Genomic DNA, 25,629 nt, shown 5'->3' on the forward strand with positions numbered 1-25,629 from the left:
GGAAATTAAAAACAGAACCACCCCATGATCCAGAAACTCCACTCCTGGATATTCGCCCCCAAATCCCCCAAGCACCAGTCCCCAAAGGTAACTGCGCCGCAGGCTCACCGCAGCACTGTCTGCGGGGCCTCGACGCACAAGCAGCCTGGGCGCCGTCCACAGGAGACGGGTGCGGGGACGCGGGGTTCAGCACCCACAGGGGCACCCTGCCCGGCCGCAAGGAAGGACAAAGCCTCGCTGCCAGTGACGGCGCTGGCTGGGCCCAGAGGCGCGCCGCCAGATGAGGCGGGGAGACGGACACCACGATGCCTCGCACACGGAGAACCCAAAAGCAGAAAGCATCAACACACACACGACAAGAAGCACACTCACAGACACGGACAACAGACAGAGGGCAGAGACGGCGGGGGATGGACAGAGCAGCCGGAGGGGACTGCGAGGCGCAAACTCCAGGAAGTCATGGAGGCCTAACACACAGCATGCAGGGTACAGCCAACAACGCTGGACAAAAACGGCACGGTGACTAACTGTAACGAGACTTATCCTGGTGACCATTTTGTAAAATATAAAACTATTTAGTCACTATGCTGTACACTTGAAACTAATATAACATTGCAACTCGATTATACTTCAATTAAGACTTTTTAAATTTCTGTGCCTCAAAAGACAACCAACAAAATGAAAAGACAACCTGCAGAATGGGAGAAAACATTTCCAAAGCATATATCTGATAGAAGGTTCACATCTAGAATATATAATAACTCATCTCAACAAAGAACTTGACTTAAAAATGGGCAGAGCATATGAAGAGAGATTTCTCCACAGGAGACACACAGGCCCAAAAAGCACATGAAACGACGCTCAGCATCACTGACCATCAGGAAGACAACTCAGAACGGCAGCGGGGCCACCTCGCACTCCTGGGACGGCGTCTATCGAGCGACAGAGAGCACCACGTGCTGCCACGGGCCTCCGCGCTGTGGGGGGGGGGGGGGGGGGGCAGAGCGCAGACGCCGCGGACAGCAGCCTGGCGGCTCCTCCGAGGGAACGGCACCGCCACCCGGTCCTGCGATCCCACTTCTGGGCGCCCTCTCAGGAACCGAAAGCAGAGGCCAGAAGGGCTCTTTGTACCAGTGGGTCCACAGCAGATGAGGGAGGAGGCAGCCCAAGTGCCCGACGAGGGGGAGTGGATAAACCAGGTGTGTGTGTGGTGTGTACACGGACACGCAAGCAGTGCAGTATCGCTCAGCCCTGAAAGGCAGGGATGCACTGAGAAAGTGCAGACAACCCTCAAGGGCCCTGTGTGGCGTGGGATAAGCCGGACGCTAAAGGACAGACCCCCGTATGAAGGACCCTTGTCCCATCGCTAAAGGACAGACCCCCGTATGAAGGACCCTTGTCCCATCGCTTAAAGGACAGATCCCCGTATGAAGGACCCTTGTCCCATCGCTAAAGGACAGATCCCCGTATGAAGGACCCTTGTCCCATCGCTTAAAGGACAGATCCCCGTATGAAGGACCCTTGTCCCATCGCTAAAGGACAGACCCCCGTATGAAGGACCCTTGTCCCATCGCTAAAGGACAGACCCCTGTATGAAGGACCCTTGTCCCATCGCTTAAAGGACAGATCCCCGTATGAAGGACCCCTGTCCCATCGCTTAAAGGACAGATCCCCGTATGAAGGACCCTTGTCCCATCGCTTAAAGGACAGATCCCCGTATGAAGGACCCTTGTCCCATCGCTTAAAGGACAGATCCCCGTATGAAGGACCCTTGTCCCATCGCTAAAGGACAGACCCCCGTATGAAGGACCCTTGTCCCATCGCTTAAAGGACAGATCCCCGTATGAAGGACCCTTGTCCCATCGCTTAAAGGACAGATCCCCGTATGAAGGACCCTTGTCCCATCGCTTAAAGGACAGATCCCCGTATGAAGGACCCTTGTCCCATCGCTTAAAGGACAGATCCCCGTATGAAGGACCCTTGTCCCATCGCTTAAAGGACAGATCCCCGTATGAAGGACCCTTGTCCCATCGCTTAAAGGACAGATCCCCGTATGAAGGACCCTTGTCCCATCGCTTAAAGGACAGATCCCCGTATGAAGGACCCTTGTCCCATCGCTTAAAGGACAGATCCCCGTATGAAGGACCCTTGTCCCATCGCTTAAAGGACAGATCCCCGTATGAAGGACCTTTCTCCCATCGCTTCCTGGCAAATAGATGAGGAAACAACACGAACAGTAACAGACTTTTCTTGGGCTCCAGAACCACTGCAGACAGGGACGCAGCCGCGAAACTGAAAGACGCCTGCTCCTTGGAAGAAAAGCTGCGATCAACCTGAACAGCATATTAAAGAGCAGAGATATTACTTCGCCAACAAAGGTCCCTCTAGTCAAAGCTATGCTTTTTCCAAGAGTCATGTAGTCATGTATGGATATGAAAGCTGGTCTATAAAGCAAGCTGAGTGCCAAAGAACTGATGCTTTTGAATTGTGGTGCTGGAGAAGACTCTTGAAACTATTTTGGACAGCAAGGTGATCCAACCAGTCCATCCTAAAGGAAACCAGTCCTGAAAATTCATTGGAACGACTGGTACTGAAGCTGAAACTCTAATACTTCGGCCACCTGATAACAAAAGCTGACTCATTGGAAAAGACTCTGATGCTGGGAAAGACTGAAGGCCGGAGGAGAAGGAGACGACAGAGGATGAGATGGTTGGATGGCATCACCGACTCGATGGACATGAGTTTGAGCAAGCTCCAGGAGTTGGTGATAAGACAGGGAAGCCTGGTGTGCTGCAGTCCATGGGGTCGCAACGAGTCAGACACAACTGAGCAACTGAACTTGAACTTGTTTGTATGAAGGACCAAGCACCACTGATTCCGTCAATCTGAGACACAGAGTAGATACTGAGCGGTGGGCAGGTGTGTGTGTGTGTCTATGTGTGTCTGTGTGTGTGTCTGTGTCTCTGTGTAGCGGGGGTGGGGCAGAGCCGGAGCTGGAGGAGAGGAGGGGAGGGAAGTGACTGTAGCAGGGACAGAGGGCCAGTCTGGGGAGAGGAGCAAGCTCTGGGACGACAGGGTGACGGCTGGGCACTTAGACATGGCTACAATGGTAAATTATATGTTCAGTTCACTTCAGTCGCTCAGTCGTGTCCGACTCTTTGCAACCCCATGAATTGCAGCACGCCAGGCCTCCCTGTCCACCACCATCTCCCGGAGTTCACTCAAACTCACGTTCATCGAGTTGGTGATGCCATCCAGCCATCTCATCCTCTGTTGTCCCCTTCTCCTCCTGACCCCAATCCCTCCCAGCATCACAGTCTTTTCCAGTGAGTCAACTCTTCGCATGAGGTGGCCGAAGTACTGGAGTTTCAGCTTTAGCATCATTCCTTCCAAAGAACACCCAGGGCTGATCTCCTTTAGGATGGACTGGTTGGATCTCCTTGCAGTCCAAGGGACTCTCAAGAGTCTTCTCCAACACCACGGTTCAAGAGCGAACTCGAGTCAGTCGAGGAGCCAGTCTACACAGCGTGCCGGCATGGGACACCAGGGCCTCCCTCACCTCCTTTGTGTGAACAGGGGCTAGTGTAACCCTGAGCTGGTGAGTCTGATGGTGTGAACACCACCATCCAAAAGGAAACTGGTTTTGCCTCGCGTGGGGACATGAGGCCGCCCAGCTGTGAAAAACCCTGCGTTTTTAAACTTTTAACGAAAGGTAGATTTCCTGTCATAAACATGCAGCATGTTTGTTTCCAAAACTCGATTTTCAATAAAATATGCTTTCCTGAGAAAATGGAACAAGACTGAGCAGGGTCTGGAGAGCAGAAAAGCCAGGAGTCGGGAGAGGCCAGGTATGGGCCTGGGAGCCAGGAGGGCCCCCAGTCTCCACAGCTCCAGTCCCCTCCTCTCGCAGGGCTCTGGGAAGCAGGAGTTACCAGTGTGTGAAGGAGGTGAGCGTGGCCTTCAGCAAATCAGCTTCTGAAGCCTCAGCACCCTTCTCTTTCCTTTCCCTGCAGCAGCCTGAGTGTGCTCAGCAACTGCCAACCGAATGATGAGCGCTGCGACTGACTGTGTGCTAACAGCGGCCGCAGCCACTCCACGGGACACAGCTACCCTCAGATGAACGCTACGGTCAGAGGCATTTCCTCAAGTTGAATTTCACGCCGCTGTTTTTCCCTGGAGGAACGCGACGGCGACAGTCAACACTTTCGGGAATAACCTGCGGTAGAGCAGAATTCTACAAGTGGGGATGGGGTCAGAGCGTAATTTCAATGAGATACATAAATAACGTAGAATCCTCCGACATGCATTTTAAAATCGATAATGGTGGTCCAAAAAACGGTAGGCAAATAAATAAACTTCACCTTAAGCCTCAAGTCTAATGCAAACCTAACCCACGACAGGTCACGCGCTTCAGGCTTCCCGGGCGGCTCCGCGGCAAAGAGTCTCTCTGCAACTCGGAGACCCAGGTTCCGTCCCTGGGTCGGGAAGATTCCCCTGGAAAAGGGAACGGCAGTCTACTCCAGTAGTCTTGCCTGGAGAATCCCATGGACGCAGGAGCCTGGCAGGCTATAGCCCATGGGGCCACAAAGAGTCAGACATGATTGAGTGACTAACACACACACATATACTTAAAGTTCACATAACACTAAAAAGCTACGAAAGTTAGAGAAAATCTTCAGGATTTAGGGCTGGCCAAAGAGCTTTTAGGCATGCTACCAAAAACACAGTCTTCACAGAAAAATACTATATAAGTTCTATTTCTGCCTTATTGACTATGCCAAAGCCTTTGACTGTGTGGATCACAATAAACTGTGGAAAATTCTGAAAGAGATGGGAATACCAGACCACCTGACCTGCCTCGTGAGGACTCTTATGCAGGTCAGGAAGCAACAGTTAGAACTGGACATGAAACAACAGACTGGTTCCAAATAGGAAAAGGAGTACGTCAAGGCTGTATATTGTCACCCTGCTTATTTAACTTCTATGCAGAGTATATCACGAGAAATGCCAGGCTGGGTGAAGCACAAGCTGGAATCAAGATTGCCGGGAGAAATATCAATAACCTCAGATATGCAGATGATACCACCCTTATGGCAGAAAGTGAAGAGGAACTGAAAAGCCTCTTGATGAAAGTGAAAGAGGAGCGAAAAAGTTGGCTTAAAGCTCAACATTCAGAAAACTAATATCATGTCTTCCAGTCCCATCACTCCATGGGAAATAGATGGGTAACAGTGGAAACAGCAGCAGACTTTATTTTGGGGGGCTCCAAAATTACCACCACCATGAAACTGAAAGATGCTTACTACTTGGAAGGAAAGTTATGACCAACCTAGACAGCATATGAAAAGCAGAGACATTACTTTGCCAACAACAGTCCATCTAGTCAAGGCTGTGGTTTTTCCAGTAGTCACATACAGATGTGAGAGTTGGACTATAAAGAAAGCTGAGCACTGAAGAATTGATGCTTTTGAGCTGTGGTATTGGAAAAGACTCTTGAGAGTCCCTTGGAATGCAAGGAGATCTAACCAGTCCATCCTAAAGGAGATCAGTCCTGGGTCTTCATTGGAAAGACTGATGTTGAAGCCGAAACTCCACTACTTTGACCACCTGATGCGAAGAGCTGACTCATCGGAAAAGACCCTGATGCTGGGAAAGATTGGGGGCAGGAGGAGAAGGGGACGGCAGAGGATGAGATGGTTGGATGGCATCACCGACTCAATGGACACGAGTTTGAGTGAACTCCGGAGTTGGTGATGGACAGGGAGTCCACAGGGGTAGTAAACAGTTGGACACAACTGAGCTGAACTGAACTGTTTCGGTTGAACTTCATCAAAATGAACAACTAAGTCTTCAGAAGCGCAAGGATGAAGCCCGGCTGCAAGCCAGCACCTGACAAGGGAGCAGCCCGACGCCCCCAGAGCAGGGGCGCCGGCCCAGGCGCAACGTGCACGCGCGTGCAGCGAGGCTGTAACGGCGCAGCCCAAAACTGAGGGCCTGCCAAATACCCTCGGATGGGCGAGCGTTACAGAACACACACAACTTGCCAACGCGCAAAGGAGGGCCCTGCAGACACAGCCTGCCGAGGTCGGGGGTGCAGAGTGAGGAAAGAAACATGATCCTGCGTTATGGAACATCTGAAATGATGCTCAACAGACATGCAGGAGGGTGACGGCGGGGTGACCACAGAGGGCGCCTCGTGGTGCCAGGCAGGCACACAAGCCCACGATGCTGTGCCCTGGGTAGTGCCCCGGGTCCCTCTGCACCACCTGTGTGGCTCCCTGAGAAGAGTTAGTTAAAGGGTTTTTACATTTTGGCGCCTGCAAAGAGCAGAAGCCATGCCAGGGCCAGCCACTGCATGGGCAGTGGCCCAGCTCCCAGCACCTCCAGCCCAGCCACAGAAGGCAGGGGGTGGGCAGGGGACAGCGAGCCACAGCACCAAGGTGGGCACACTCCTGGCGGGAAGGCTTCGGAGGGAAACCGCCCAGGCAAGAGGCGCCGAGGCCAAGCAGAGCCCCACGTGAGGAAACGGCAGTTCAACCAAGACTACAGAAGACCTGTAACTATCCTTTGAAGGATAAAACAGAAATGTAACTGAGAGCACAGATATTCTTAACTTAAAATCTAATCATATACACTGGATATGAAAAAAACAACTGTCAAAATGGAAAACATCAACGTGTGAGAGGACCACCAAGACAGAAGCGCCGGGGACACAGGAGGGAGACGGACAGGGTAATGAGCTGCTGCAGAGGCGGGGCTCGGGGAGGAGGCGCCGGGGGCGGGGCTCGGGAGGAAGGGATGGGGGGGCGGGGCTCGGGGAGGAGGCGCCGGGGGCGGGGCTCGGGAGGAAGGGATGGGAGGGCGGGGCTCGGGGAGGAGGCGCCGGGGGCGGGGCTCGGGAGGAAGTGATGGAAGGGCGGGGCTCGGGAGGAGGCGCTGGGGGCGGGGCTCGGGAGGAAGGGATGGAAGGGCGGGGCTCGGGGAGGAGGCGCCGGGGGCGGGGCTCGGGGAGGAGGCGCTGGGGGCGGGGCTCGGGAGGAAGTGATGGAAGGGCGGGGCTCGGGGAGGAGGCGCCGGGGGCGGGGCTGGGGAAGAGGTGGGGGTGGGGTGGTTCCGGGAGGAGGCGCTGGGGACACCGCAGAACCCTCAGCCTCAGGTGCGCGTCAGGCCGTGGGGAGCCACGGAAGGCCCTCAGGAACCAGCAGGCGACGCGCCCAAGGAACTCCGGGGTGTAACTGCACACCTGGGAGCTGACAGCTCTCAGCAGCTCCAGGCCTAACTGCCCTCCCCACTGCCTGCTCCCCAGGGAGGCTGGTGGGTTCTGAGCCTCCCAAGAAAGTGACTCCCAAAGAGGGGGAGGAGCAACCCGTGGGCTGGGCACACCAAGGGAAGCCCCGCAGACAGGCTGGCAATCACCCGCCAGGACCCAGCTGGCAACCCTGGCGAGTGACGCCCTCTTCCCGGCCTCTCCCCTCCACGAAACCAACAGCAGACAGACAGGAGAGGCCCTCCCAACAGGGACGTGTTACCAGGCCCGGGATGGACTTCGGCATGGTCTTCCGAGCCCTGTGGACCTTGATGTCGGCGCCCGGGGCCGGGGCCTTCTTGTCCTCTGTGTCCTTGCTGCCCTCCCCAGGCTTGGCTGGCACAGCAGCCGGCTGCTGGGGGAAAGCACCGGGAGTCCTCCCTTTGCCAGCCCCACCAGGAAGGGTCTTCGCCGCATGGCCAGGCAGGGAGGAGGCGAGGGCGCTGGCCACCCGCAGTGGCGGCTCAGACAAGGGGGCCTTGCCAAGGAAGTAGCCGTTGCTCCCGACGACAGGACTCTGGGGGAAGCCGTCAGAGCGGATGTGGTTCTGCCTCCCCAGCTCGGGGTCTCTGTCCAGAATCCCATTCTCCGCTATCCGGGCCCCCGGGCCGGCCCCCTCCTGCGGGCTGCCCCGCGTGCTCTCCTGAGGGTGCTTCACAGCAGCCGCGTGGCCACTGGCGTTGCTCTGGTCACAGGACCCGTTGGTCTCCCCGTCTGCAGCCACCGGGGCCTCCCCTCCCTGCTGTTCCGCTGAGCCGTCATCAGCAGCCATGGGTGACCCTGCAGAAAGAGAACAAGAGTCAGGGGTGCCCACCTGCGACCCCAACAGAGTCCCACTGCTGTGCTCACAGGAAACTGTCTACTTCACGGACAAACATCTGACTTCAGCCGGACTACATACAAAGCACAGCACAGTCTGTCTCAACAGCGAGTTGATGGAGTGGGCGACGACCTGTCCCCGGGAGGGAGGGCAGTCTGCCCCGAGCCCCAACCGAGGAGGGGGCAGGGCCACGGTCCTCGAAACAAACACCCGCTTGTCTGTGAAATACTTTTTAAAAGGCTTCAAACATGTGACACAGATGTAGTATCCTCCAGGAACAAAGTCACTGCTGGAAAACAAAACTGGGGAGGATTCAGACAGAAAACAAGGTCTCCGGAGCTGCTGCCCAAGAACAGACCTGAAGAAAACAGGACGCGTTCCGTCTGTCGGTCAGGAGCTTAACAAACCTCTGGTCTCTGAAGCTCATCTCCTCCACAGCTTGATAAACAAAGCAACCCACGTGCCACCAGCAGGAGAAAGCCCGCAGCTCCAGCACTGGGTGCAGGGGACAGAGGTCATGTCCAGGAGCCCACCACCCACCAGCCCCGTCCCCAGGTAACAGCACAGCGCCCCCACACGCCCATCACAGCAGCACTAGCCCCTGGGGCGAGGCCTGCACTCACTGCTGCGGCCTGAGCACAGAAGCCAAGTGCAGTAAGCACAATCGCAATCGATGAACGGCTATTAATTTCTCAAAATCCTCAGCAAAACAGAATAGGTGAAAAACCTACTCAGCTTGGAGAAGCCCACGTGCCAATCTACTGCAAACGTAAACTTATTCAGAAACGCTACACGGATTCCACGTAAGACCAGAAACAACGTCAGGACACCTAGTAACACCACTAAGGTTTACACAAGAGTGGGGTCCCAGGTGGCTCCACAAGAGCAGAGATGAAGTGAGAGGCCTGGCAACAAGGGGCGAGCTCTCCTGCACACATGGGGTGCAGAGGCACATCAAACAGGGGTGCAGAGAGGCTGCCAGACCTGAAATCAAGCGCAAATAACAAGGACATTTTCCTACGCCAGCCTTAACTTTGGGGAAGAAAATATGAGAAAAAATAAGATAGCATTCACAAAGGCAGAAAACTATAAAATAGGATATAAAATTTAACCAAGATCATGCAAGGCCTCTATGGAGGTGGCAAAAATACAGAGATGCGTGTCACCTCAAATTAACCCTCCAAGTTCAGTGATACCCTAACTGAAGCTCCAATCAGTGTACTGAGGAACTCCAAAACCTTACTTTAAAATGCGCGGGGAAAGCAACTTAAAGAAGGAAGCTGGACCCTTGACTCCCACCATATACAAAAATTAACTGAAAACGCAGCCAAGATCTAAGTCTAAGATGAAAACACAGATATAAGTCTTTATGACTTTCTATGAAGCAATGGTTTCTCAGACGCTGTAACAGAAGCGCAGGCAACCAGAGAAAGCCAGATAGACCGGACTGCGTATCGTGCTTCCAAGAACACAGTCAAGAAAGGGAAAAGAGTACCTGCAGGTGGTTGTTCAGTCACTAAGTCGTGTCTGACCCTTTGTGACCCCACGGAACTACAGCACGCCAGGCTCCCCTGTCCTCCACTATCTCCCAGAGTTTGCTCAAACTCACGCCCACTGAGCTGATGATGCTACCTAACCATTTTATCCTCTGCGCATCAGGTGGCCAAAGTACAGGTTGGAAGGCAGTATTTGCAAACCACGCATTTGATAAGGAACTTGTATCTTAAATGTATTTTGAAAAGCCTCTGACAATTCATCAATAAAAGTCAATACCCCACCACATGACCCAGCAACCCCACTCCTAATCATGGACCCTGAGGAAACCAAAACTGGAAAGTTCACACGCATCCCACTGGTCACTGAAGCGCTATGCACAACAGCTGAGCAAGGGGCCGCCCCATGCCGGGGCCAGCGTGAGGAACTCCGCCCGTGGCCCAGGTGCCCGTCGACAGGCGCGCGGGTAAGGGCTCTGCCGCGCACACACAATGGGATGCTGCTCAGCCATAACAAGGGCTGTATCTGAGTCAGTTCTAATGAGGTGGATGAGCCTAGACTGAAGTTAGGTCAGAAAGGTAAATTCTAACACATATATACAGGATCTAGAAAAATGGTACTAACGAATTTTTTTACAGGGCAGCAATGGAGAAACAGACAGAGGACAGACTTACGGACACGGGGAGGGGCAGAGGGTGAGATGTACGGAAAGAGTGGCGGAGAAACTTACATGAAGTACTAGTATTAGTCGCTCAGTCGTGCCCGACTCTTTGCGACCCCGTGGACTGCAGCCCACCAGGCTCCACTGTCCATGAGATTTTCCAGGCAAGGATACTGGAGTGGGTTGCCATTTCCTTCTCCAGGGGATCTTCCCAAGGGTTTGAACCCGGGTCTCCTACACTGCAGGCAGATTCTTTACTGACTGAGCTACAAGGGAAGGGAAACTTACATTACCATATATAAAGTAGATAGCCGAAGGGAATTTGCTGTGTGTCTCAGGGAACTCAACCTAGGGGGTGGGGCGGGGAGGGAGATGGGAGGGAGGTTCAAGAAGGAGGGGATATTAAGTAAACCTATCGCTGATTCATGTTAGGGTTTGACAGAGAACAGCAAAACTCCGTAAAGCAATTATCCTTCAATTTAAAAATAAAAAAAATTTTTTTAAATCAATAACCAATTTTATGGGCAAAGTATCTGAACTGACATTTCTGCCAAGAAGATATACAGAAGCTAAGAAGCACAAGAAGAAATGCTCAGCGTCAGCAGTCAGCAGGGGGACACACCAAACCCGGACGGCTCTGACCAGAAAGACGGGGCCGGTGAGCCGGTGCTGTGGGGCTGGGTGGAGGGCAGCCACCTCGGCAACCAGTCTGGAGGCTCCCGGGAGGAGCCCAGGGCTGGGCTCAGGGGGCCGTGCGTGAGGAGGAGCCCACAGCACGCACCCTCAAGCTCTTTAGGAAAAGGCCTAGGAGGGCGGAGAGGGGAGGAGCCCACGGACGGCAGCATGCCAGGGGAGAGGAGAGCACAGCCGGAGGAGAGCGCCGAGGCAGGGCTCCAGGGGTCCCGCATGGGAGCAGAGGGGCAGCAGGACAGTGGGTGGGTGGCTGGAGGCAGCAGAGAGGGGCTGTGGGCTGCACCCCCAGGCGTGAGTGAGGCAGTAAGCAAGGCAGGGCCACGGATGTCCGTCCATCAGCGCACGCCAGGCACCTGGGACCAAAGGCAGACACGAGCTGGCCCCCAGGACCGGCTTCCGACCTGGGAAGGGGTGGGGCTCCAAGACAGTCTTGGGAAGCAAGGGCCCCCAAGCCCTCCCACCCGGCCCCAGAGCCCCAGCAGCTCTCCTGGAATCTGACACGCTTTGATCACGTGCCGTCGCCCACACGACCCTGCCCTGTGGCCTGGGCCCCGGGTCCTTCCTCCCAGCGTGAGGCTGCCTGCTGCCAGCCCCAGCCCAGGGCCCACACTCTGCATCCCCCACAGGCACCCTCAGGCATGCACGCGCGGTCACAAAAGAGGACCCCGTGCATGTGAAAGGTGAGAGAAACGCTGCCCGCGAGGGAGCAGGGCCACCGGAGTCCCCGTCACAGCTCAGGACGCACATGCACGTGGCCGCCAGCCCGGGGCCCAAGGTGCTCCCCGCCAGCAGGCCACCTGAGGCCACGTCCTGGGAGGCTCAGCCACTGGACAGGGCGCCCCGGGCCCCCGCAGGACAACGGCCCCCGTCTCCCTGCATGTCTGCCAAGATGGCCCAGCCTGCGCCTGGTGGAGTGGCTGCCCACACACAGCAGGCTCGGCCCGGCGTCTGCGTGCCGAGGCCAGGGCCCGGCTGGGCGTCCACAGCCGCAAGCTCGGGTGACCTCGGCCCCCACCTGGTCTCGTCCCCAGCCGAGAGGCAGGCAGACGCCCGGGGCAGGAGTGCAGCGGGCCCCGGGTGCTGCCGTCCAGCCAGGACGCTGCTCTCAGGAGGGCCACCGGCAGGCTCGGGTGGGACAGTGGGCTCACCTCCCACGGTCGGTCCCAGCGCGGCCCCATGCAGGGCAGCCAGAGGCTCCCTGGGCACCAGGCCCTTGCCAGCCTCCCTCCACCGCTGGGCAACTCGGGGGGCTTCCAAGTCTAGGCACCTCGTGCAGCCGCCCCTGCTGGCCCTGGTGCCCTGGGGACTGGGACCTCTGCCTCCCAGCAGGCCGGGAGCCCGGGCCCCGCCCCAGGGACCGCCCTGCGGCCCCGGCGCCCTTACCTCCGCTCAGCAGCTCGGCTCCCAGGCCGCAGTCCTGCTTGGTCTCCCCCTTCGCCGGAACCGCCTGCGGAAGAGAAGCAGTCGTCAGTCGCGCTCCACCAGAGGACCCCGGCCCACGGGCGTCGCACTCACATCAGAACCAGCCCAGCGAGGACGGCGGACTGGGCCCCTTAGGCCCGTGAGGACGCCCACGACACGGGCTGCACGGGGAGAGGCCGGTGCTGCCAACAGGCCCGGGAGACTCCAGGCAACAGAGGGCCCCGCCCTCGCACTCCCAGATTCCGGACCAGTGGTCTGGAACCCAGGGGTTTCCAAAGTGGGGGACGCTGGGGTCCCTGAAGACCCCTAAGGACCGAGGACCAGCTGTTCTACGAGCCACGTGCACACGCGGGGGGGGGGGGGGCAGCGCTGCCGAGCCCAGGCGCCCAGCGGGTGGTCAGCCGCTCCCGCGGGGCGCCCCGCTACAGGGGCGAGCTCCGTCCACGGGCTCAGGGGCCTGCAGGCCGGCCCCGACCCTGAGCGCCTGTCCTGTGCCAGGGAAGCCAGTCCAGGGGCGCGGAGCACGGCAGGGCCCAGGCGACAGGGCCAGGGACAGCGGGGTGACCCCCCCGGAGCCGGCGAGCAGCGACGGGCGGGACGGCAGAGGCACCTCTGTGCTCGGGGCCACGGGGGCCTTTCTCAGCCAAGTCCTGGGAGCTGTGCTCCAGAAAGGGGTGAAGACACAGACACGTGACCTTCAGCAAGAGCGTGGGGGGCCGTGCGGGTGTGACAGAGCCACGGGGGGGCCGTGCGGGTGTGACCGGTGGGTGCTATGAGGGTGTGACGGGAGGGGGATGGGCTGTGAGGGTGTGACATTCGGAGGGCTGTGCGGGTACCACCAGGGGGGCACAGCTGTGGGCATCTTCCCCAGCTCTCTCAATAGCCTGCATTCCCCTCATTCGGGGCCTGGACGACAGCCTGGTCTGCTGTCGCTGGCCAGCCACACGGCCCCACCGCAGTTAGGAAGCCAGAGCGTGGACAGGCACCAAGGAAAGCCAGAGGCCCCAGGAGGCAGGAGCAGATCCTGACGGGAAGGCCTGACACGCCCTCCTCATCAGGAGAACCAGCCTTCGGCCGGCAAACAAGCCCGCGCTTCGCACCCTGAGGCCAGCCCCCCCACCACCGACCTGCTACTTTGGGAGGCCCAGCCACACCCCCTCAGGCGGCCACACCTGTTCCCCGACGGTCCGCACCTGGCACACCCTAGCCCTCTGCCCCCAGCACGTGCGCTCAGGGAACACCCAGCCCAAACCATAACAAAACCCGAACCAAGCAAAACGCGGGCTGAGACCTGAGGCCTGCCGGCTCCCCTCCAGGCAGAGGCTGTGACAATCCCCAGGGGGTGAGGTGGCAGGTAAACCCGGCCCTGCTCTGCAGGAGGAGCCTCAGCCCACCCCAGGCGCGCCTCCAGAGCGCTGCTCCAGCAGCGTGGGGCCCTGGGGCTTCGCACAGAAACCATCCCATGTGCTGCCTCCATGGAGAGGACGAGGCTCACAGGAGAGAGGACCGGCTGGGGGCAGCCGGGGCACAGAGCAGCTCAGGACCTCGGGCTAACCCAAGAAGGAAGCGCCGAAAGCTGGCGGGCCGTGCCCAAGAACAGGACAGACTGGCGGGATGCAGCTCCCGGGCGTCAGAATGAGTAATGACGGGAGCGATGGCTGAGTGAACACCGGCGTCGACAGACGAGTCAGCTCAGCCGCGTCCGACTCCGCAACCCCGTGGACTGCAGCACGCCGGGCCTCCACGCCCATCGCCGAGCCCTGAAGCTTGCTCGTGTCCATCAAGTGAGCAACAGGAATAGCAGCTGACAGCCCAACAGGGTGGCTCCTCCTTACCCGAGATTCCACCCACTGACGGCGAGACATGCTGGGGGTGGAAGCTGCCACTCCAATTCGTGGAGAAGCTTCACGAGAAACACGACCTTCACAGAGTCTCCCAGTATCTCCCGCAAGACTGTCCTCAGGTACCGGGGGCACCTGCAGGCTCTCCTCAAGCCGGGTCGTCACGGACAAAGGGGCAGGTCTCTGGTCTCCTGACACCCAGCCCTAGGCTTCTGGAAAGCAGCGCAGGCCCTTGGGTAAGGAAGACAGGGAGCTGGAGACCAGAGGAGCCAGGAGTCCCCGCAAGTCCCCAGGCAGAGTGCGAAAGCACCCTGAGAGGTTATCATGACGACTGCACACCCGGCCACCGGGCGCCATCTCTGCGTGACCACGCAATGGCTGTGCACACCCGGCCACCGGGCGCCATCTCTGCGTGACCACGCAATGGCTGTGCACACCCGGCCACCGGGCGCCATCTCTGCATGACCACGCAATGGCTGTGCACAAGGTGACCAGACGCCGTGTCCACATGACCACTGTGTATGCAATGACTGGGGTGCCGTGTCCAGGGGTGACCCCGTGTGACCACTGATGCCTGTACGTACCGTGACAGGCACTGTGTCCTTGTGGCGACACGGCTGTACACACAGGGACTGGGTGCCCCATCCACGTGTAAGCACGTGTAAGCACGTGTGAGCACGTGTGAGCACGTGTGAGCACGTGTGACGACGCAACAGCTGAGACTGGGGGCTGTGTCCGCATGTGACCACACGTGACGAGATGACTGAGTATACACACAGAGACCAGCGTCGTGTCCACAGGTCACCACGAGTGACCGCGAGAGGACTGTAAGTACAGCAACGACCAGGCACCGTGAAGGTGTCCTCGTGTGACCGCGCGGCTGCACACGCAGTGAACGGGTGCTGGGTCCACGTGCGGTTGCTGTGACAGCTGTGTGCAGACCAGACAGCGGCACCGTCACGCTCTGACAGTGAGTCAGGACTGCCCTCGTCTGCGTTAGGAGGCGGAGCTGACTCCAGGCAGCGCAGAGGGGACGCTGCACACGCGCCTGTGGGTGTGTTCACACGGGGGCGCGTGTGAAGGACAGAGTGGAGGTCGGTAAAGACAGACGGGCATCGCTGTGCTGACCTTGGAACTTTTCTGTATGTTCGAAATTCTTTCAAAATAGACTGTCGTAAAAAGCAGCTAGAAAAGCCTTCAGACGAGGAGCAGGCCGTGCACCGCGGGCTCAGAGGCCAAAGCCGAGCATGAGGGCAGAGGCGGCAGCGAGGACTTGCGGCAGGAGCGCAGGCTCCGTCCCCAGGGCCCTGGCACACTGGACAACGGCTCCTGCGGCTGGGGCGGGGCCCTGCCCCGGGCGGCCGGGGGTGAAGGGCCTGGCGCCCGACGCGGAGCCCACAGCCCAGGGTGCTCAGCGCTCACACCACACCCACGTGCATGGGGGCTCCTCCGGCTTCTGCGCCTGCACCCCGTGCGGACGGGGGCCAGGACACACACAGGCCCCAGCGCGGCTGAGGGACCCATGTCCCGGAAAGCGCATGACCAAGACGTAGAGACACGGGTGGGGCTGGGACCGAGGGGCCAGCGGGCCCAGGAGCCAGGAGCCACAGCTGCGTTCACCTCAGTCAGCACAGGGGTCTCAGTTTGCCTTTCCTGAGTCGGGAAGACGAGAAGCTGGGTGACCCCAGGCTGGGAGAGGTGGCGCCTCCCGGGAGTGTCACCTCCCGGGAGCGTCCTTGGCTGCCCCCTCAGTAACGCCGCCATGACCCACCCCACCAGGTAGGGCAGGGGGGCCAGCTGCCTCAGCCCAGAACCCCAAGTCCCACTGTCCACCGAGGGCGGGGTGGGACCACACCTCGTCTCCAACCGTGGCCTCACGTGGACGGACCCCGGCACCCCTCAGCCCATCACAGCTGCCCCCCAGCGCCCACCACCCACACTCGTCAACCCTCCCTGAAACAGGAGGCCTCGGGGGCCTGAGGCCCTTCTGGGACCTCACCTGGCAGTCTCACCGACGGTGCCCAGAGCTGTGCTGTCGGCACCTGAGCAGGAGTCAGGACGGTGGCACTGAGTGGTATAGGGACCGAGCTCATCCCCACTGCAGTGCCACCACCGACACCACCTCTGGGCCCCGGGGTCCTTGCTGGCAAGAACGGGGCATCTGGAGATGAACCAGAGCGGGCACAGCTGCACAGCCCAGCACTCCCACGAACTCAGCACAAACCACCCACCTCCGGCCACCACCACCAGCGACATCTGCCCACAAAACTAAGGTTCATAACTCCCCCGAAAAAAGGTCTGCTTTAAGGATATTCTGTAACACACCTTCTAATCATGCCAGAGTGAGCCCGTTTCACCCTGCATCTACCCGAAGGCACCCAGGAACGCTGACACACATGGCGTGCCAGGCCTGGGCAAGCGCGGATCTCGGCTACACCCGTCCCCACTCAAAGCCCAGCACTGCTGCTGGGGGCACCGGGCAGAAGGGGCACGCACAGTGTGGGGCAGGTGGGCAGGACGCGGCTACAAGAGGGTGAGGGTCCTCACGGGGCTGGAGCCTAAGGTGCTGGCGGGTCTCCAGTGAAGGACAAACCAGCCCGTCAGATGAACAGAAAGAGATGCTCCAGAGAAAAAGAATACTCTCTGGGCCTGAAATGTCTGCACAAGCCTCTACCTAACAAAGCCTGTGCCAGCCTCGCCTCTAATGCTGCTGTGCCTTTAAAACTCAAGCTGCCAGCAGCCAGTTTTGCATAAAAAGGAACAGCAGCACTCAGTCACAAGCTCACAGAAGAGAAATGATTTCACTTCTCTCAACCCTGTCTAGCTCTGTCCCAGATCGAAGCAAAACAAAATGATGGGTTAAAACAAAGTTTTCAGCCATAATCTGACTTTAAATTAGGACTTCTCCGTTTATAATCATCTACCTGATTGGACCTAACAGAAGCAGAAGATTTTAAGAAAAGGTGGCAATAATACACAGAACTATACAAAAAAGATCTTAATGACCCAGATAACCATGAAGGCATAATCACTCACAGACCCAGACATCCTGGAGTGCAAAGTCAAGTGGGCCTTAGAAAGAACCACGACAAACAAAGCTAGTGCGGGAGATGGAATTCCACTTAAGCTGTTTCAAATCCTTAAAGATCATTCTGTGAAAGCGCTGCACTCAATACGCCAGCAAATCTGGAAAATTCAACAGTGGCCACAGGACTAAAAAAGGTCAGTTTTTACTCCAATCCCAAAAAAAGGCAAAGCCAAAGAATGTTCAAACTACCACACAACTGCACTCATCTCACATGCTAGCAAAGTAATGCTCAAAATTCTCCAAGCAAGGCTTCAACAGTACGTGAACCTAGAACTTCCAGATGTTCAAGCTGGATTTAGAAAAGGCAGAGGAACAACAGATCAAATTGCCAACATCCGGTGGATCATCAAAAAAGAAAGAGAGTTCCAGAAACACATCTGCTTCTGCTTTCTTGACTACACCAAAGCCTTTGACTGTGTGGATCACAACAAACTGTGCAAAATTGCTAAAGAGATGGAAATTCCAGACCACCTGACCAACCTCCTGAGAAATCTGTATGCAGGTCAAGAAGCAACAGTTAGAATCAGACATGGAACTGCTTCCAAACTGGGAAAAGAGTATGTCAAGACTGCATAACGTCACCCTGCTTATTCAATTTCCGTGCAGGGAATATCGCGCGAAACGCCGGGCTGGAGGAAGCACAAGCTGGAATCAAGACTGCTGACAGAAATGCCAATAACCTCAGACATGAAGACAACACCGCCCTTATGGCAGAAAGCGAAGAGGAACTGGAGAGCCTCCTGATGAAAGTGAAAGAGGAGAGTGAAAAAGCTGGCTTAAAACTCAACATTCAAAAAACTAAGATCATGGCACCCGGTCCCATCACTTCATGCAAACACAGGGGGAAACAACGGAAACAGTGACAGACTACTTTCTCGGGCTCCAGAATCCCTGCAGACGGCGAATGCAGCCACGAAATTAAAATATGCTTCTTCCCTGGAAGAAAAGCTATGACCATAAGAAGCAGAAACGTTACTTTGTCGACAAAAGTCCATCTACTCAAAGCTATGGTCTTTCCAGCAGCCGTGTATGGATGTGAGGTGCTGTCTCTCAGTCATATCTGACTCTGTGCGACCCCACGGACTAGAGCCCCCTGGGCTCCTCTGTCCATGGTATTCGCCAGGCAGGAATACTGGAGTGCGTTGCCATTTCCTTCTCTGCAGATGGGAGAGTTGGACCATAAAGATTAGCTGAGCGCCGAAGAACTGATGCTTTTGAACTGTGGTGTTGCAGAAGACTCTTGAGAGTGCCTTGGACTGCTAGATCAAACCAGTCCATCCTAAAGGAGATCAACCTTGAATATTCACTGGAAGGACTGATGCTGAAGCTGAAGCTACAATACTTTGGCCACCTGATGTGAAGAGCTGACTCACTGAAAAAGACCCTGATGCTGGAAAAGACTGAGGGCAAGAGAAGGGGGCAACACAGGATGAGATGGTTGGATGGCATCCCCAACTCAGTGGACATGGTTTGAGCAGACTCTGGAAGATGACGGACAGGGAGGCCTGGCGTGCTGCAGTCCGAGGGGCCAGAAAGAGTCGGACACGACTGAGCGACTGCACTGACCGACCTGTTTGTGAGAGTGAAACACGCTCGCACACACGAGCAACCACACACGCTGGCCCCGCGCTGGGCCTGACCTCCTCTCCCAGGAGACCACACTCCACCCTTCAGAACATCTGCGTCACATCCTATCTAAGGCACTGACGTGCCTGGAGAAAAAAGACAGAAAGCTCTGTGAAGTTTCTTACTGAGATGCCAATGGGCAGATTTCGATACACACAATCATTTTCAGTTGGTAAGTCATGTCCAGCTCTTTGCGACCCCATGGACCACGGCACAACAGGCTCCCCTGTCCTTCACCATCTCCCAGGGCTGGCTCAAGCTCATGTCCATCGAGTCGGTGATGCCATCCAACCATCTCATCCTGTGTCACCCTCTTCTCCTCCCGCCTTCAATCTTTCCCATCAGGGTCTTTTCCAGTGAGTCAGTTCTTCGCATCAGGTGGCCAAAGTATTGGAGCTTCAGCCTCAGCATCAGTCCTTCCAATGAATATTCAGGACTGATTTCCTTTAGGATGGACTACTTGGATCTCCTTGCAGTCCAAGAGACTCTCAAGAGTCTTCTCCAACACCACAGCTCAAAAGCATCAATTCTTTGCCACTCAGCCTTCTTTATGGTCCAACTCTCACATCCATACATGACTACTGGAAAAACCAAACCCTAAGGGGAAAAAAGCATCCCAGGAGGTGAGACAGAATCCGATCCCATGCTTGACGTGTAAAGCCAACGGCAGGTCCAGCCACCAGGGCAACAGGCACTACCAGCTGCCCAACACAGGGGCATCCAGCGATGTCGGAAGCTAGGATAAACGGCAAGCCATGTTTCAGCATCAGTAAGTGTCCCTGAACTTCCAGTGTAACTGGGCACCCTGTATCCTGACTTCCTGAACCTGGCAACCCTCCACTGAGTCTGTGAGAATCAGCAAGAAGCACAAGGACCCTGGGTTTCTGGTATTCTGAGATGGTGATTTACATTTTCAAAAGGCAATATTCTCTGCCCTATGAAATCATACTCCTGAAACAAAAAGAGAAATGTTAAACAAATAATTTCTTCATAAGAGAACAGAACACAGAAGAAAATAAAATTCAGAGGAAAAAAAACAAAGGAGTCGTGAAGTCCTTCTCTAAGGTCTGCAGGCACTCTTACGGGAAACAAAGAGCAGGCCCAGGCCAAGGCCTCTGCCCAGGATCCAGCCCAGCGGCGGCCTCTGCCCTGAGAACCACGCGGGCGCCAATGCCCCACCCGCACCCCCAATTCTAAACTACTACCACGCCTCAATTTCACGAGCCAGTCATCAAGACACTTGGGAAAGAAAGAATGAATCCTTCCAACATCTCACATATTTTTTCCCCTCTTTTGTCTGTTTTTCCCCTTGACAGAAAAAAAAGTTCCTAAATTTGGAAAACACAATTAATACCCGATGTGGCTGCATACAAGGCATTTCACTGACTCTGAGACAGACGGCTCCTTGTCGTCTGCGGCTGGGAAGCCGGCTGCCCGCGCTCCCGACGCCCCTCTCCCGACACCCGCGCTCCCGGCTGCGGCTCTCCCGATGCCCGCGCTCCCGACGCCCCTCTCCCGATGGCCCTCTCCCGGCTGCGGCTCTCCCGACGCCCCTCTCCCGGCTGCCCGCTCTCCCGACGCCCCTCTCCCGAAGCCCGCGCTCCCGGCTGCGGCTCTCCCGACGCCCCTCTCCCGGCTGTGCATCTTCACCAGTCCCCCACGCCCCGCAAGGCCGACGCTTTGGACTGAACAGAACCCGCGTGGCAAGTGCAGGCTGTGCTGGGACGCAGATCTGAACCAATCAACCATAAGGTGACATTCCGACAAGATTGGAGGGAAATCTTAAAATGGTTAGATGCTGTGAATTACTGGAATTTTGTTAGGTCTCAGACGGCAAAGAAGCTGCCTGCAATGTGGGAGACGCAGGTTCGATCCCTGGGTGGGGAACATCCCCTGGAGGAGGGCATGGCTACCCACTCCAGCGCTCTAGCCTGGAGAATCCCGTGGACTCCGTCCATGGGGTCGCAGAGTCAGACACGACTGACCAACTAATACTTTCACTTTCTTTCAGTAAATGACATACAGTTATGTTTAAAATGTCTGCATTTAAAAAAACAAAACAAAACACGCTCCGAGTACAGAGGTGGAAATTTCATGACCCCTAACGCATGTTGCAGAGACCTGCCCAGCCACAGAAAGCAAGGGAGACGCAGGCCGTGCAGTGAGGTCACTTCTGTCAGAGGTGGGAACCCGCTCTTCACGGGAGTCCGGGGGCAACAGCACAGACCCGCGTGGAAGCGGAACCGCACGCGCCCCCTCACAGGGTCCAGCGACACCCCAGGGCCTGGCCCGCTCAGGTGCTGTGCCGGGGATCGCCCACACCCTCCACCAGCCGAGGAGACTGAGGCACGCCTGCAGCCAGGGACACAGCGTGCCTGATGGGCCCCAGCCAGCTCACTGGGTCACACACACAAGTGCGTCACAGACACGTGTGCAGAGTCTGCTGTGAGACAGACAGTTTAGTCCAGGCGCTCAGTCGTGTCCAACTCTCTGCGACCCCATGATTCGCAGCACGCCAGGCCTCCCTGTCCATCACCAACTCCCGGAGTCCACCCAAACCCACGTCCACTGAGTCGGTGATGCCGTCCAGCCATCTCCTCCTCTGTCGTCCCCTTCTCCTCCTGCCCTCAATCTTTCCCAGCATCAGGGTCTTTTCCAGTGAGTCAGTTCTTCGAATAAGGTGGCCAAAGTATTGGAGTTTCAGCTTCAACATCAGTCCTTCTGATAAATACCCAGGACTGATCTCCTTTGAAATGGACTGGTTGGATCTCCTTGCAGTCCAAGGGACTCTCAAGAGTCTTCTCCAACACCACAGTTCAAAGACATCAATTCTTCGGTGCTCAGCTTTATAGACCAACTCTCACATCCATACACAACTACAGGAAAAACCATAGCCATGACTAGACGGACCTTTGTTGGCAAAGTAATGTCTCTGCTTTTTAATACGCTGTCTAGGTTGGTCATAACTTTTCTTCCAAGGAGTAAGCGTCTTTTAATTTCAAGGCTACAGTCACCATCTGCAGTCACCATTTTGGAGCTCAAAATAAAGTCTGCCACTGTTTCCACTGTTTCCCCATCTATTTGCCATGAAGTGATGGGACCGGATGCCATGATCTTCGTTTTCTGAATGTTGAGCTTTAAGCCAACTTTTTCACTCTCCTCTTTCACTTTCATCAAGAGGCTTTTTAGTTCTTCATTTTCCGCCATAAGGGTAGTGTCATCTGCATATCTGAGGTTACTGATATTTCTCCCGGCAATCTTGATTCCAGCTTGTATGTGCTTCTTCCAGCCCAGCGTTCCTCATGATGTACTCTGCATAGAAGTTAAATAAGCAGGGTGACAATATACAGCCTTGACACACTCCTTTTCCTATTTGGAACCAGTCTGTTGTTCCGTGTCCAGTTCTAACTGTTGCTTCCTGATCTGCATACGGATTTCTCAAGAGGCAGGTCAGGTGGTCTGCTATTCCCATGTCTTTTAAGAATTTTCCACAGTTTATTGTGATCCAAACAGTCAAAGGTTTTGGCAGAGTGAAAAAAGCAGAGCCAGATAGCCACCCCCAAATCCAGTCATCCAAAGGCGAGGTCCCGCCACAGCCTGGCCCCGATCCACGGCCGGCCCAGGCAGCCACCACTGCCTCCGCCTCTCGAGACCGCCCCGTCTCTGCCACGCTCCCACCCCGGCGCATGCAGGCTGGAGCCGGGCCCTACCCCGCCCCGCCGAGGCCACCGACTCGCAACCTTCAGGCTGCCCTGGAGCTGCACACCTATACCCGCTTCGGAAAGCCACCTGGCCCCGCCCACACACACCCAGCCCCTCCCCCAGGGCCTCAGCTGCCACGGGGGCCCAAAGGCACAGCAGCCAGCAGCCACACCCCCGGCGCAGGAGCCCAAGCTTGCGGTGCACACACCTCGCAGCAAGCATGCCCTGCACACAGCCAGAGAGCCTGCAGCCGCAGCTAAGGCCCAACGTGGACAGAGAGAGAGGCACTCTTTAAGCAGCAGTCTCGGTCGGGCTTCACTCCTGCGCACCGTCAGCAGGCTCGACGCCTCCTCACCAAGCACACTCGACCCGGCTCCCTTCCTGTTCCAACCCCTGAGGTCACTAGTAGCAGGAACAGTCCATCAGCTCCTTTTCTCCCTCCAGTCTCGCCCCTCTTCAATCTTCACACCTGCTCTGCAGTTCAAAAGCCACCTTCTAAAACTGTGGCCCCCTGCATCTTCTCAAAACACCCAGTGCCACCCCGTCCATGAGCTCACACTCACATCTAACAGCACAGAGAATCCCAAAGCAGCCACTGGCCAGATCCAGACCCAGCCCATCCGTGTGCTTCCAGCAGCTAAGAGTGGCTTTCGTATGTGTGACGTGTAAAAGTAAAAAAGCGTGTGTATCAGAAACCACGAGGAGCACACACAGATGGCCTTGCCAGAAGTCTGCTGAGCCCTAATCCAGCCCAACAACTTTCAGGGCCAAATCAGCCTGCCAAACACCCCAGGGCGCCAACCTACGGCATCAAGCTACTCAGCGCTCCCAGGTCAGAGCCGTGGTCTTGGCCTGCACGCCCTTCACTCAGCTTTCACCCCGAAGGTCCAGCTCTGCACTGAGCCCCACAAGGAACTACAACTCTGCCAACCTCGCTGGACAGGGAGACCCCAGGAAATGCGGCGGACTTACTCCCCCAGGTAAGCCCTAGCACCCAGCCTAACAATGCTCCAGGATACGTGTTCCACGTCACGTGTCCCAAGGCTGTTTGATGAACACATTTCAAGGGATGATGGACCACAAAGTGCAGGCCTGTAACATCAAGAGGGAAGTCACGCAGTCACACGAAGACCGCAGAAAGCAGAGCCCACCACACCTGACCGACCTGCACCTGCCCTTTGAGAGGAAACGAGAAAACAAAGGAACAAAGGGGATGCTCTGCAATGGGGGCAGGGAGCATCCTGGGCTCTCTGCCAAGGACGGAAGCGGCTTGTGCAACGAGGGGCCTGGACCAGAGGGCTGGTGAGCGGCGAGGGGATGGGACACGAGGGGCTGGTGAGCGGCGAGGGGACGGGACGCGAGGGGCTGGTGAGCGGCGAGGGGCCTGGACCAGAGGGGCTGATGAGCGGCGAGGGGCCTGGACCAGAGGGCTGGTGAGCAGCGAGGGGCCTGGACCAGAGGGGCTGGTGAGCGGCGAGGGGCCTGGACCAGAGGGGCTGGTGAGCGGCGAGGGGCCTGGACCAGAGGGGCTGGTGAGCGGCGAGGGGCCTGGACCAGAGGGCTGGTGAGCGGCGAGGGGCCTGGACGCGAGGGGCTGGTGAGCAGCGAGGGGGCTGGACGTGAGCGGCTGGTGAGCGGCGAGGGGCCTGGACGCGAGGGGCTGGTGAGCAGCGAGGGGGCTGGACGTGAGCGGCTGGTGAGCGGCGAGGGCGCTGGACACGAGGGGCTGGGAGGGTAGCAACTCCACCACACGCTCTCTGACAGACGCCTGTCCAGACTGCAGTCCTGCCTGGTGTCAGAAGACACTCAGAAGCTGTTTCCTAAACCGGCTCTGTAGAGACAGCACACAGAGCCCGTCCACCGCGGCCCTGCTGCCTCCAGGCCCTGCGCCTCTGCCCCAGGACCGGCACTGAGCCCTCAGCGGGGACCAGCACGCCAGGACGCTCCCAGCCGGCGCCCCCTCTGTGGCCGCTGCTGCTTGCAGCCCAAGAAGGTCTCACGCTGGACCGAGGGCACCGCCGGGAACAGTCACCAGGGACCCGCGTCGGCCGGGCCCCGCGGCTGTCACGGGCACCAGGCGGGCAGCGCCGCCTCCCTCGAGAGATGCTCCTTCCCACAGGCACAGCCGGAACCGCGGGAACGCGGTCATTTTCTCTCCTCTCCCCGTTACTAATGTGATGGGAAGGGCCTTCCAGTGTTTTGATGAGAAGAAAGCTTCCAATCCACTGAACAGCGGGCAGCACGAGCGAGCGGTAACTGACCACCCCCCTGGGCCGGGGCTCCCGCAGCCCCGCTCCACACTCCGTGCAGATCACGGGAGGGGACACAGAGCTGGATGGAGCTGATACATCAAGGAGGAGGAGACACGGCTCCCCTGCGCAGACCTGAAGCACCTCCCACGAGACACCGGAGGGGAGGGCCCCTGCAGGCCGCCAGGCAGACGGAGGTGGGCCGAGCCTCTGACGGGCAGGAGAGCCCCAGGCTTCCTGGGAGGAGGGCCGGCCCCTGCTGAGCTCTGACTCCAAGGGGGCCCGGGACCAGGACCCGCGCCACCCGCAGAAAGGCGGCGGAGGGCCAGCCACAGCCCGGCTCGGCGGGACGGGCCGCCATCTGGTGGTGAGGAGCGGAAGTGCAGGCTACGTGCAGAACACCGAAGAGATCCACTTCCCGTCAGAAAGGCTCCTGCAAGACCAAGTTCTGATCTGATTCGAGGTCTTTCTCTAATCTTTCCACAATACTGCTCTATAATGGGACTGCAACAACATGGGAAAAACACACACACATTCACAGCTGAATTTCCTTCAAAATCCCCATTTGACAAAGGATTGAGCACAGTGGAGACAGTGAGCCAAAGGACGAGAAGGCTGTGGAGCCCGCAGCGCAACAACACGGAGCCCGCTCCCATAAGAATGAGCGCCCGCCCATCAGAATGAGCACCACTGCAGACCCAGCTCGCCTCCAGCACGCCCCCAGGCC

General features: G+C 57.2%; 1 protein-coding gene across 9 annotated transcripts in view; it reads right to left on the minus strand.

Annotated features, from left to right (window-relative positions):
• The window catches only part of EHMT1 (euchromatic histone lysine methyltransferase 1), a 108,681-nt gene that overhangs the window by 53,766 nt on the left and 29,286 nt on the right, over window positions 1-25,629 (minus strand). For 7 of the 9 annotated variants that reach the window (XM_069579583.1, XM_069579585.1, XM_069579586.1 and 4 more), the window contains exons 2-3: window positions 12,358-12,421; window positions 7,530-8,086 (exon numbers count right to left, since the gene is read on the minus strand). In XM_069579583.1, coding sequence (XP_069435684.1) covers window positions 7,530-8,086; window positions 12,358-12,421 — 621 coding nt within the window. Of the gene's footprint in view, window positions 1-7,529; window positions 8,087-12,357; window positions 12,422-14,231; window positions 14,469-25,629 lie in introns of all 9 variants that reach the window. The other 2 variants (XM_069579587.1, XM_069579588.1) reach the window with 1 other exon arrangement.

Source organism: Ovis canadensis, chromosome 3 (assembly GCF_042477335.2).
Source record: "Ovis canadensis isolate MfBH-ARS-UI-01 breed Bighorn chromosome 3, ARS-UI_OviCan_v2, whole genome shotgun sequence".
Lineage (NCBI taxonomy): Eukaryota > Metazoa > Chordata > Mammalia > Artiodactyla > Bovidae > Ovis > Ovis canadensis.